At 39.3% G+C, this 13,612-nt stretch overlaps 1 protein-coding gene across 4 annotated transcripts in view; it reads left to right on the top strand.

Moving 5' to 3' along the window:
- slco5a1 (solute carrier organic anion transporter family member 5A1) overlaps positions 1-13,612 on the top strand; it is an 87,056-nt gene that overhangs the window by 18,861 nt on the left and 54,583 nt on the right. For 2 of the 4 annotated variants that reach the window (XM_061965404.1, XM_061965402.1), the window contains exons 2-3: positions 9,258-9,360; positions 9,816-11,100. In XM_061965404.1, the coding sequence (XP_061821388.1) occupies positions 10,170-11,100 (931 nt within the window). In that variant the 5' untranslated portion in view covers positions 9,258-9,360; positions 9,816-10,169. Of the gene's footprint in view, positions 1-8,850; positions 8,930-9,137; positions 9,157-9,257; positions 9,361-9,815; positions 11,101-13,612 lie in introns of those variants that run through there. The other 2 variants (XM_061965403.1, XM_061965405.1) reach the window with 2 other exon arrangements.

Raw genomic sequence — 13,612 nt, forward strand, 5'->3', positions numbered from 1 at the left:
TTTTGAATTGGTACTGACCCTCCTCAGTTGTCTAAAAGTCAGCATTTGTATGACTATCTATGTAATCTATGTATGTAATCTATGTAAAGCCCTACACTACCACAAGCCATGTAGACTATATAGCCTGTACAGTCAAAAAGTATAGGCTGATGAGTAGATATTTTTGAATTGGGACTGAACCTACATTGGTCTTACAAAAGTCAGCTACGTGAACTTCTTAATTACCAATGCCGAAGGCAGCCTATACTCATTCTCAGATTGTTTTGTGAACTGAACTATGTAAACCACTACACCACCAACAATCATGTAGACTATATACCCTGTAAGGTCAGGAATTCTTGGCTGATTATGTACATGTTTTTGAATTGGGACTGAACCTGCGTTGGCTCTAAAAAGACAGCTATGTGGACCACTACTGTACCAATACCCAACTTCTTCTCAGTCAATTGTAGGGTGTGTCTGAATGGGGTTTTGAATGAGAACTGGTCTTATGCAATTTGTCTAAAAGTCAGCTATGTGAACCACTACATTACTGATGGCAAAATCAGTCTACTCCCACCCTGTACTGTTTTTTTTAGGTTTGTTAGGAATAGTGTGTTGAATGGGAACCAGTCTCACAGCAGTCAGCCATGGGAACCACTACACCACCAATGACCAAAGTAAACTATACCCTTCACAGTAAATAATCCTAGTATGATTGTAGCTGAGATAGGCTCCAGCGCGCCCCGCGACCCCAAAAAGGGACTAAGCGGTAGAAAATGGATGGATGGATGGATGGATGATTGTGTATGAAATTTTGAATTGGGACTGAACCTGCGTTCGCTATGCAAAAGTCAGCTATATGAACCGCTACATTACCAATGTCCAAGACGGACTACACCTACTTGTTTCCACTCATTATCAGAGTGATTGTGAACTGAATTCTGTGAATTGCTGCGTTATTGATGGCTAAACCCACCGTGGACTGTTTATAAGTTTATTGGCCGCCAATAATCCCAGCGGGATTGTGAATGGGTACTGACACTGTGCCCCATGTATGTGAACTACTACACCCATGGCCAAGGCAGACATCCCAAGTTAATTGTGAATGGAGGTTTTGAATGGGAACTGGTGGGCTATGGGAACAAACCACTCTAAATGGCAAAGTTTTACTATACTCTGGACTGTTTCCAGGTTCAGATTGTGGAAGTGATTCCACTCTAACTGTATGAAGGTTAGCTATGGGAACCACTACATTTCCAATAGCTAAATAAATAAATGTTCTCAAAATAGAAACAATAGCTTGTGCAGGCATTCTTTTAATATCAGACTGATCTATTAAGATAATAAAGAGCATGCTAATGTATCTCCATCTCCAGCATGTTCATTGAATCCCACCTCTCCTCCTCCTCCTTCTTGTCCTCCTTGTCTCTCATGACAAAGGACAGAGGTGGACACCGATCCCCCTCTGGGAATCAAACCAACAACCAGAATCTAAACCTTCTAATCTTCACAGCTCATAATGAGCACTGGCAGGAATAACAAAAAAATAAAAGACCAACACCGGTGTGTGTGCGTGTGTAATCCTTCACACTTTTGTCACATCTGTGTGTGTGTGAATGTGTGTGTCTGTCAACACTAACTCCCAAAGAGCAACTCAATTACAGCGCGAGGCCTCCATAGATCCGATCCGTTAGCTGGTGTGTGATCGCCAGATCAGCGGGTCGATGGAGGATAACCGCAGTGGGTTTATTCAAGCCTTACCGATCATTAATGTGGGAACCTGTTGTCATGTTGGCCACATCTTGGTTGTGTGACCCTGAAAGGAGAGTTTGTTTACACATATAAGGTATTTTACACCCTTAAAAAGTACATTTATACAAGATGTGTGCTTAATAGCTCCAGTGAAACACATTCAAGAAAACTACTCACTGACTTCCCAAAACAATAATGATGCGTAAGGAAGAGCATTGGAAGTCTATTAAAGAATGCTAACTTTTAGCCTACTAGAATTAGCGAACAGGTAGTAATAGTTTTACCCTAAATTTATAAACATCAACTTAATATGAATTATTGTGTAACTATGTTTTTTTTTAATGTAAAATATGATCGAGTATACCAAAAACATTAATAGAACTAGAAACGTTCAAGGTTTCACTTTATAAACAAAACAAAAGCGACAGCATATCGTGGTGGTTGGCCATTTTTGTTGTTTATGTTCAACTGTTGTATGTTCAGGCTGGAATTCATGCACTCAAAGTGGGATATTACCACCCCTAAAATCAACATATGGTCACTAAAGAGATATGTTATCAGCCTACGCCTATTGTAAAAATTAAACACCAAAATAAAACAACAGCAAAAATGGGGGTTTGAGGCAACACGGCAAAATACAGGGAGAAAAGGGTGAAATGTTGTACTTTAACTAAAAACATTAAAATATTACTTGTATAGCCCTTAATCACAAATGTCTCAAAGGGCTGCACAAACCACAGCAACATACTCGGATCTGATTGCACATCAGGGCAAGAAAGAACTCAACCCAATGGGAACAATGTGAAACCTTGGAAGTGTCCGCAGATGTGGGGACCCGCCCTCCAGGTGACCCGTGCATTGGATGCCGAGTGAACATTGCGCCTTGTCACTTGCAACACAAATCTGACAACAAGTTTTGTCTTTAAAAATATAAATGTTTTTTTAAACCATTTTTTTTACTAAAATATCCAAACAGTCCTTGCATCCTTTGATTTTTTTTTTAGTATAAATACACGTTTGTATTCAGGCACCTTTGTTATAGATAATATGAACGTAAAGATGACAACATTGTCATAGTAGTGCTTGAGGTGTTGTCACTTTGTAAAGAAACAAAACCTGTAATGTCAGGTATGATATACATATGCTATTATATGGTTGTAACTTTTTAAAATCATTGATTGAACCCTTGCATCCAGAGCAGTGCTCCAATATGTCACATGACAGTCCCCCCCCCCCCCCCCCCCCCAATTGACTGTCATGTAATCATTGACAGAGATGTGTCTGCATGCGATTCAATTTAAGGTTCAGCCTAATGATGATGTTCTCCCTCTACCGCCCCAATTAATGTTTGACTAATAAATGAAAGGCTTCTTGTAAGTGATGAGACTATTGGTGGAGGCCCGCCTCTTCCACCCCCCTGGAGCAAATGACGCGCGAGGAGGCACACTTCACTGTTTGCGTTAAAGTGTCATATAAAAGTTTGGGCCCATTGTGCAGCTTCCTGGCCTACAGCGGGGGCTTATGTCACAGGACTAATTGCACCTCTTTTTAGTGTCTTTTGTGCTGCAGCACACTTCTCTTGTGTGTTTGTGTGTCTGTGCGTGTGCGCGCGTGTGTGTGCGTGTAGAGAATGTGTAAAGTTTTGGGGGAGTATAGCTCATAATGAAGGAGAAGGCACGTATATGGCCGACAATGGATTCCCCGGATTACTGTCCACACAAAGACAGTGTTGCAGTAATTGCATTGAAAACACTGCTGCATTGTGTGTGTGTGTGTGTGTGTGTGTGTGTGTGTGTGTGTGTGTGTGTGTGTGTGTGTGTGTGTGTGTGTGAAGGAAGGGGTGGGGGGGCACTGGCAAAAGGCATTGCTCTGATAGCAGCTCTACCTCAAGAGACACAAGGGTGTGACTGAGGCAGGAGTGTGTGTACCGGTACATGAGGACATTTTGGTCCACATTTTTTCTGCAGATAACATTCATCAAATTATAGTTCCTGCATATAGAAACTCCTGTTTATGATATGTGCAGTTTGTTGCTGTCCTACTTTATTTTATATTAATTAAATTTGAATTCAAATGCATTATTTATTTTCACTTGTATGTTTTATTATATTAAAATAAATACATAATTAGATTTAGGTATAATATAATGCAGGGGTTGTTAACCTTTTTGACCTCAGGGCCTAACTTTTCACTTGCCACTCAATTAAACACTAAATTAGTCATCTTAATTTTGATTTTAATCATATTTGTTAATTAATTCTAACCTACTTTTAAATTACCAGGATAAACCTTGTCAAATGATATGTAACCATGTATTGATTACAAATTTTAGATCAATTTCCCTTGTGGATCAATAAAGTGTGTCTAAGTCTAATGTCTAAGTCTAAATATTATTATCAAGGCTTAGGTACAGCTGATTAGAAAAATAAATATTAATCAAATAAACTGCAAAATATGATAAAAATACATTTACAAAAAACTATGCAGTGTTAAAATAAATAAATTCTAAGTAAAATAGAAAATAAATAATATTATTATGTTTCTTAAAAAATATAAGATTAAAGTGCAAAAGAAAATACAGCTGAACAACTTTAGTCATAATATTTGTGCTTAACCAAATTCTCTATGACCATAGATAGTTCCAGACTTCTTCTATTTGTTTGACATTGTAATTACTGCTACAGGTGGTGGAAAAGTGTATTACAACCCTTCTGGAACACAGCTGAGGAACAGATATTTTTTGGCGCCGTCCAGGTGGTGCAAAAAAAATGGTGAAGAATCACTGATATAATGTATAAAATAATATGTATTATGTTTTATAAAATTCATGCATAATAGAATTGCTAAAATTCACTTTTTATTGAAGGTAAATATCAACGCATAATCTTATAACACAGACGTGTTATATAGATACTATTCATCAAATTATAGTTCCTGCATATAGAAAAAGTTAAATAAACAAGCTAAAACAAGATAAAGTATTACATATTATTCTGGAAATATTTTTACTAAATACACACACTGTAATATTGGGTCCCTGTACATTGTATAAAATAATGAAACTGTAAATAAATACAAATAAAATATATTTCACAATATAGAAAATGACAAATAAGAAATACAAATATTAATTAGTGTATTATTTTTTTTGTCACTATATGAAACCGTAGTTCATTAGATGCACAATGGTACTAAATGTTTGCAATGGTGTACAACTTATTTGGCTATTTTAAAGCAGGGTAAATATCCAAACATTTTTTTCAATTATATACTACATCCAAAATTGTGTTAACTCATATCTTTTTGACTTTCATAGTATTTTTCAAAGAGGCCATGGCATACACTCACTGGCCCAATTATTAGGTACGTCTGTTTCGGCTAATGAATACAATACAAAACCTCATTAAAAAAACGAACCTTTTTAAAGTAGACTGAAATGATATTGTTGTTTTCAATGGAACTGGTGACTTGTTTTATTTGAATTGTATTTTATCTGAATGGATGGCACAGGTGTACCAAATGATGTGGCTTCAGCCTGTTGTAAAGATGATGATTGCCTATTCAAACCTCCTCCTCCTCTGCTGTCCTTTCATCCTCTATCCATCCATGTCTTCCTGTGTCTTCGGCCTCAGGCTGATTATCAGGAGTGGCCCGTTTACAGTACAGCTCGGAGGTCATTAGCGGGATGAGCTAGGCCAGAAGGATCCTCTTCATGGGTCAAGACGGCACAGGTTCTCAGGGGTCGGCCGATATGTACCAGGGTGGGGTTGGACCACCATAAAAGATACATGTGACCCTATCATAATGAGCGTTTTAATGCGTTAACTTGTCATTTACCTGCATATGTATAGGACATAAAGGGGGGAGGCCCTGCAAAAAGCACACACACTTCAAGCTGCTGTATAGTTTAAGCCTCTGAAGAACAATTAATCCATTCTTATGGAGGTAAATGGTCCACCATGAATAAGAAATGTCTGTTTTTAACACTGTGGATGCTCCTGGAGAGAGAACAAAAGCCCCGAAGGTAGTGGCCATTTCCATATGTGTGATAAAGGGAACTGAGGAGTGTGTTTACTGTAAATAGATATAAATGCAAAGTAAACTGTTACACTACCTTTTACACTCATAATAGCTGCTACTGCTGCATTCTATTTTATTCTATTCTATTCTATTCTATTATGTATTTGATTTAATCATTTACCATGCAAGATCATTTGCAAATTAGTAATACTAATAATTGAATTAATTGAATAATTAATCGCTTAATTAATCAGTTATTGAAATAATTAACACAAAGAATTTAACTAACTTTTATTTCTATTAAGGTATTTTTAAAGCACAATTATTTATACCTAACTAAGTCCAAAAACACTTTCCTTAACATTTTATTTTATTTTTATTGTAGTTTATTTTGATTCATTTATTCACCTGACAAGATTGTTGGCAAAATATTAATACTAATAATTAAATAATGATTTAGTTAATGAATCAGTTATTGATTATTAATATTAGTTAACACAGAAAAATTTAACTATCATAAGATATTTTTTTAAAGCACAACTCAGTCCAAAAACGCGGTTATTTTATTATAATTTGATTTTACTTTCATTCAATTATTCACCCTAAAAGATTGATTACAAAATAGTACTACTTATAATTAAATACTTTGGTAGTTAATCTGTTATCGGTTATCATTATTATCATTATTATTAAGCAACACAAAAAATCAGAACAAATTAATATATCTGATAAGGTTGTTTTTTTTAAATATAATAATTTCTACATACCTAAATCTAAAACACGTTTCTGGCCTTAATATTGGGTCCATCTTCAGACTACTAAAAAAACTCTAAAACGCTAAAATCGTATCCAGTAAGTAAGTAAGTAAGTAACAATGATTTAAAAATATATGGTTAACATACAGTAGCAGCACTCGCTGTTTTTTAAAGCTATAGGACAAATGATTAGAAACAGTTTATAACTACAATAATAAAGAGTTAGTAATAAAATGATATAAGTAGCATCAGTAGTATTTTACATCTTCTCAGAATGAGAAGCTTGTCTTTGCTAATCAAAGCTGTGTGTTATCAGTGTTTAACATCGCTGCAGTAAATGGGTCTGCATTTGTATTAATGTCCTCGTGATTTATCAGGAAAGGGACATTGAGTCCCCTTTTGTCATGGAAGAGACCTGTGTGAGTCCACTTACTTGGTCACCTGCTGATGGTCGGGTTGGGTTGGATGCAGAAGGAGAAGGGGGTAAGGGCGGCGGTAGGGTGGGGGGTACTTTAGCATAAGCATTGGGGGCCCAATCTGCTAGGATTGCTCCGCACAGCAAGGGGCCCTCTGCAGGCTTATGCTGGGGGTCTTTATTTTACAGCGGGCCCTTGCACTTTTTAACACAATTACTACACTACCCCTGTGTCCTCATGTGCTTGTCTTATTCACATGCAGCAGCTGCTCACTGGGCTGCAGATGCAAGAACTCATTTGCTGATAGGAATGCAACACAAAAGGCTCATTTCAAAAGAGGCCTCGACTGTAAACACTGAGGGGTATACCTAGTTCAAGCTAGAGTCCCACGTGTGTGTGCTGTTTGTGTAATTATTTCATGGCTGATCACAAGCTTTGACTTCCAGTTACAGATATGCACGCCTCATTTTCCCGTATCCTGCACGCCACAGCCAAGGCTGTGTGCATTGTTTTAATGATCACACATGTCAGCGTGAGTTTATGCATCTGCACAATTCCCTTTTAATAGCCCCAGACTGACTTTCATTAGGGATTCCTGCTCATGTCAATAAAGTTGGTATGGTTGACAGGAAGAGTGTCGGATGGATGGAGCAGGAGGAGGGGAGGCAGACCACCCACCCCCACCTCCTCTGCTTCTTCAAGGCCAGCAGGAATGTAGACTGTTGATGACCTCATGAGAATCACTGATTCATGTTTTACTATTTTATATTAATGAGCGAAATGACTATAGAACCTCATGGTTAAATAATACACATTTAATAATGATATATTTCATCATAGTAAGCTGCATAAAAATGTCTTCAAATCACATTTCTAAGCATGCTTCGCTCCATTGGAATTTGATAATAAAGCACCATCTAGTGGTCATTTGTTAAAAGTACAACCTAAAGAAACTTTTCCTACAGCAATTTACCAAATGTCCACAAGAGAGCAGTGTTGCATTACGCGCCAGAGTTGACATTTGGTTAATAAACCAAATCCAAAACAATGACCAATTGTATGCACATTGAAAAACAATATATATTTAAATATGATTGTTTTCATTGTATGTATAATAGCAAAATGCTGTATTGGCACTGTTTATGGAAACTTTTCAGCTATAAGTGAGAGCTTTATTCCCCTCCTCCTCAGGTACAAATGCACGCTTGTTCTGTCTGTTTTTGCCAAGCTAAAAACTGCATTTTCACATAATTTTAAGTCTTTTCTGGGAAAGGCTTTGTTCACAATTCTTTGGCCAAAACTGTTGCAGTCCTCTGGGCGATCACGTTCTTGCAAAAGGTCGCAAGCAAACCCATCTGCGGTGGAAGAATAATCTGTTGTGCGCAGAAGAATGTGTTATATTTCCCATGCACCTTAATAACCCACGGGGTGACTTCAGCAACAGGATTAGTGTTTAATGCTTGTGATTAATTTTGATTTAACATGTCGTACTTCCTATAAATCTAGTAGTATATAAATAGAAATATGTTGTAGTTGCTGGGTATGTGTGCTTTCATCTAGTGGTCATACCACGTCATTGTAGTTGTATACAACTTTTATCTCTCAAGATAATAACTGGATTTTAATGAAAAGATAAGCGCAAATTGAGCTATTACATGTCATTTTAAAGTTATGAATACATGTTAAATGAGTTCCTGTTTGATTTTTATACAGTAATGATAAGAATAGATATGTTATTGTTATAATTAATAATTAATTGGATATAGACGTTTTTTATACAGTTATGTCATCTTATTATTGTTTATATTAGCCGCAATGAGTCAATCACAGCATGGATCGAAGCTGTCTTGATGACGTAGTGTGAACTTCTAAACGCGCCGCCATGTTTGTTGAAAAGCATGCCGGTACATGTAGTCGTACAAGAGATTGTCCCCACGTGTGTCAGTGCAGAAATGCCATGCTAGTAAATGTTTTCAGGTTTAAAACATTTAACCTATTTTCCATGTAAGTCCGTGTTTCTCATATGATAATGTTGGGGTTATTTAGGAGTAATGTGTTGGTTCATTAAAAAGGGGAAATACAATTCCCAAGATAGCTGATTTTGTAAACAATTCTTCGCTTGTGGTGGTACGTTCAGGAAACACCAACCTTTGGGTACCCTCGTCATACAAGACTTGCAAATGTTTCTTAGAATTAATGACACAGCACATCTACAACACTGTATTAAACCAGTGAGAATACTCTTACAATTTGAATGAGTGCAAAGTATTAATATAATTTATTGTAGTCGATTTGTAAGAGCAACCTGATGATGTTTTCTGGTTTCCGACAGTCAGTGGATGCGTCAGCAGGAGCAGCAGCCCTCACAGCAGACTGATTTCATTCAGCGAGCAGCCGCTGCGAGGAACACAACAGACTACATCATTCAGTTCCTTGTAAGTACGACGACCCTTCTCCACCTTTAAACATTTCTCCAAAACTTTTTTTCCTACATTTTAGACCAATATATCCCCCCAGTTTATTACCAATGGCACTGTTTCGTGTCTCTGTCGCTGCTTGTGATTCCTACCAAAGTGACAGAGTGAGACGTTCAGGGACAGCTTGCTCTTTTGTTCTCCAGCTCTGTTTCTCCCCTGACAAAGGAGAGATGTTGGTGTTTTTGTTCGTCTTTTTGGCTTTGGGATAGTTTGACAACACCACTGCTCCGTCGTACGCATTGTTGATGTTGTATTTGGTGATTTTTTTTTGGGTGGGGACCAACATTTAGTGATAAAAAGTGCCCCCATTGACCTACACACTGGAACGGTTTATAGGCATTGACCCAGTAAAAAGTATCAGGTTTGTTGTTGTAATATATTTCTGACTGTAGCATTTCTTTTTGGGGTTATAGGCTGCTGCTCTGCTGTGCAACAAAGGAAACAAGCATCAAACAAAGAGCCATAAAAACAACACCAGGATGGGATTCAATAGATAGAAGAATGGTGCATCAAATTGAAGTTTATAGGATATTTCTTGTCAGAAATTATGTTTTTTTTGAGTGGCTTGCAAGGATAGTTAAGCCCTTGTGTGTTGTGTCCAAAAGCTTCTTACAGATGGAAACATGCACATGACCACAGGGGTCCAGTCCACCATGGTGATGCTGGGAAAGCAGTTATTAGTCCAATCCCTTCTGCCTCTTCATCGTGTGCTCATGTTACACTAGAAACCGTGACGGCTCCGCCAGGGTCCTCCTAAAGCTCTGGCCATGACGTTGTCCGACAGCGACGAGACCGGGAGCGATCTCTCCGAGTCTCTGGAGATCCTCCAGCTTCAGGACCAGTACATGGACTCGGAGAGCTACTTCAAGTCGAAAAGTTTACCCATCCTTAATGGACCCTGTCCGACGCACTGCAAGGAGGCTGGACTGCTTCACGCTGCCCATGTGGAAGAGAGCTGCGAGCTCCAGCTTCAAACTCCTGATGAAGCGGACTCGCCTTCATTGAGGACGGACTTCTCCCCTTCCGTGTCCAGCATGGTGGGGCTCAGCAGCTCTCTACCCGTGGATCCACACAGGGCAGCAGGGGGTAAAAAGGTGGGCTTCTCTCTCTCCCGCTTTGTTCATATCCCGGCTAGGAAATATGCGCGCGTTATCCTCCGAGACTCTCGCTGCTTCCTGTTCTGCATGTGCTACCTGACCTTCATCCAGTCCCTGATGGTGTCAGGCTACCTGAGCAGCGTCATCACCACCATAGAGAAGCGTTACAGTCTCCGCAGCTCCGAGTCGGGCCTGCTAGTCAGCTGCTTCGACATCGGCAGCTTACTTGTGGTTGTCTTCATCTCCTACTTCGGGGGCAGAGGTCAGAGGCCGCGCTGGTTGGCTGTAGGCGGCGTGGTGATCGCCATTGGGGCGGCACTGTTTTCCCTGCCACATTTCATCTCGCCGCCTTACCAGATACAAGAGATGAACGCGTCGGCGGGCAATGAAGGACTCTGCCTTAGTGGCAACAACAGTGGGCGAGAGATGTTTGACCCCATGGCGTGTCCCCGAAACCAGGAGGGCAATGAACACAACCTTTACGTGGCTCTCTTCATCTGCGCCCAGATACTGGTGGGCATGGGCTCCACACCAATCTACACCTTGGGACCAACCTACTTGGATGACAATGTGAAAAAAGAAAACGCTTCTCTGTACCTGGGTAAGTCCCTCTACTACATGCACAATGCTAACATGGTCAGCGTCCAGCATCTTTATCAAGCACAATTAAATGCCAGATAATCTGATGTGGCAATTATTCCAGCATTTCTCTTGGAAATGTGCTAGCTAGGTGCTAGATGCTAGCATTTTGAAGAAGACAAACTTGTCAGTGGACTTAAATGCGTCGCACCTTTTTCCAGAATTGAAGGATGCCATCGGGCTGCATTACAGTCCTCCCTTGCCACATCTCACTTCAAATATTGGGGCATATTCTATATATCTTTGGCCTACATTAGGTGTTAGGCAGTATATATGTCCCATGTGTATTAAAGTGCAGTATTTGTCCTATTTTGTATTATGTTGTGGCAATCGATAAAGATATTCACTGAGCGTGACTTCCGTTTCTGGGTTAAGGGTGAACAATGCTAACTGTCATACTCGATCGTTACCAGATGACCTGATCGGTCCATGCATGCGCGAAGACTACGTCACTTCCTGTCAACTTATTTTACGGCAGTTATGTTTGTGCATGCCGTCAGTGTTACCAAGGTTTTCCTTTTTTTTGTGATCTTTATTTCAATAACGATGTTTTTATAAAAGGTTACATACAAAAACAACAAATTGAAACAAATGCTTAAGAATACAGTTTTTATTTTGATAGCGTACGGATCCATACAGAAACCTGAACAATGGGGTGGCATAGCACAGCTTGTAGAGTAGCTGTGCCAGCAACTTTTCAGTTCCAGGTTTGAATACAGCGTCCGTCGTCCTAGTCACGGCCGTTGTGTCCTTGGGCAAGACACTTCACCCTTGCTCTTAATGTGTTGTGGTTAGCACCTTGCATGGCAGCTTCTGTCATCAGTGTGTGTGAATGGGTGAATGTGGCATTTAATGTAAACCGCTTTTGGTATCATTCCAGGTATAGTAAAGCGCTATATAAATACAGATCATTTACTCAGCAGCCTTAAAGTACCAGTAGAGTGGAAAAACAAGTTGACTCTATTTGCTTAATTTTGTTTCATTGTATCCATTAAACCATATCTAATCGTATTTACAGTCCGCAAAGTTTGCGAAAACAATGTTTAAACATCACAAAATGCCACAAATTCAGTCAGCCATTTTGAATGTTCCACTCCGAATACCTTCAGCTATTGCCGGAGATTGACGTCCCAATGGGAACGCTTCTGCACTTTGACGATAGTATCAAATCAGTCATACTGGAAATACGCAAAAATTAGACAGTTTATCATTCACAATTCCTATATAAGACATGAACACGTTTTTCTTTTCAAACAATGTAGTCAATTGGGGCTCTCTATTTCGCCCACAAAAGTTAAGTTAAAGTTAAAGTACCAATGATTGTCTCACACACACACTAGGTGTGGTGAAATTCGTCCTGTGCATTTGACCCATCCCCTTGATCACCCCCTGGGAGGTGAGGGGAGCAGTGGGCAGCGCGCTTCTTTTTCTACGGGGGAAAATGAAGTCGGCGGCTGCTTACTGTAGTTGCGAGACCTGTTGTGGCTCAATATTGGTCCATATATAAGGCGCACCGGATTATAAGGCGCACTGTCAGCTTTTGAGAAAATTGGAGGTTTTTAGGTGCGCCTTATAGTGCGGAAAATACGATATGTTAAGTGTCTCTTTTAAAAAATATACATTTAAAAAAGAAATTACCGTATGTGATGGGAGTCAGTTCTTGTCCTCTACTACTATGTGAGCTATTGATTTTATAGCTATTTTGCTATATTGTTTTACAGCAAGTGACGTCGCAGAAGCTCTGTCAAAAACCATTGTTGAGTCCAGAGAGTGACGTATTCTTTGAACATGCATGGACCGATCGGGTCTTCCGTGACCGGTCTGGTACCGGCACTTACAAAATGGCGACTAATGTTGGTGCTACTATATCTTCACGGCGACTTTTACCAACTTTTGGCAGAGCAACTTTTTAATGCACTTCGACTCTTGCCTCATCAATATCACAATTCCACATTGGTGAGCCTTTGGCGTTAGCATTGTAAAAATTGTGAGACGTACCAGTGTCAGCGCGCCTCTTAATGCTAACATGACTGTTGTCGGCTATCTGCAGCTGTCCGGGCAATGCTGAATGGAGATGAGCTCTGTTGATTCAAGGACGCACTATATCTTTAACAGTGTTTCTTAACCATAGCGTTTCTTAACCATAGGGCCCATTGTTGGGCCGCTAGTGCCCCCTGGGTGTCCGCTAAAAATATCTGTTTTTCAGCTGTGATCCGTAAGGGCTGCAACGGTACTCAGTTGTAATATACTTCTACCACTTGCGGCAGTAATGAGACTATCAAAAAAACAGATGAAATCTGGAGCTAAAGTTTATTTAGCGCACAAATTATGACTAAAGTGGTGAAGCTGTATTTTCATTTGCACTTAAATTTTTTGACGGTTTAGTCAAACATATGTAGATTATTTATTAATAATTTAGTTGGAATTTATTTAATTTAGCAATGCGTAACTTCATCAGTTTGTATGAGTTCTCC

The sequence above is a fragment of the Nerophis lumbriciformis genome, linkage group LG07, assembly GCF_033978685.3.
Source record: "Nerophis lumbriciformis linkage group LG07, RoL_Nlum_v2.1, whole genome shotgun sequence".
In the NCBI taxonomy this organism is placed as follows: Eukaryota; Metazoa; Chordata; class Actinopteri; order Syngnathiformes; family Syngnathidae; genus Nerophis; species Nerophis lumbriciformis.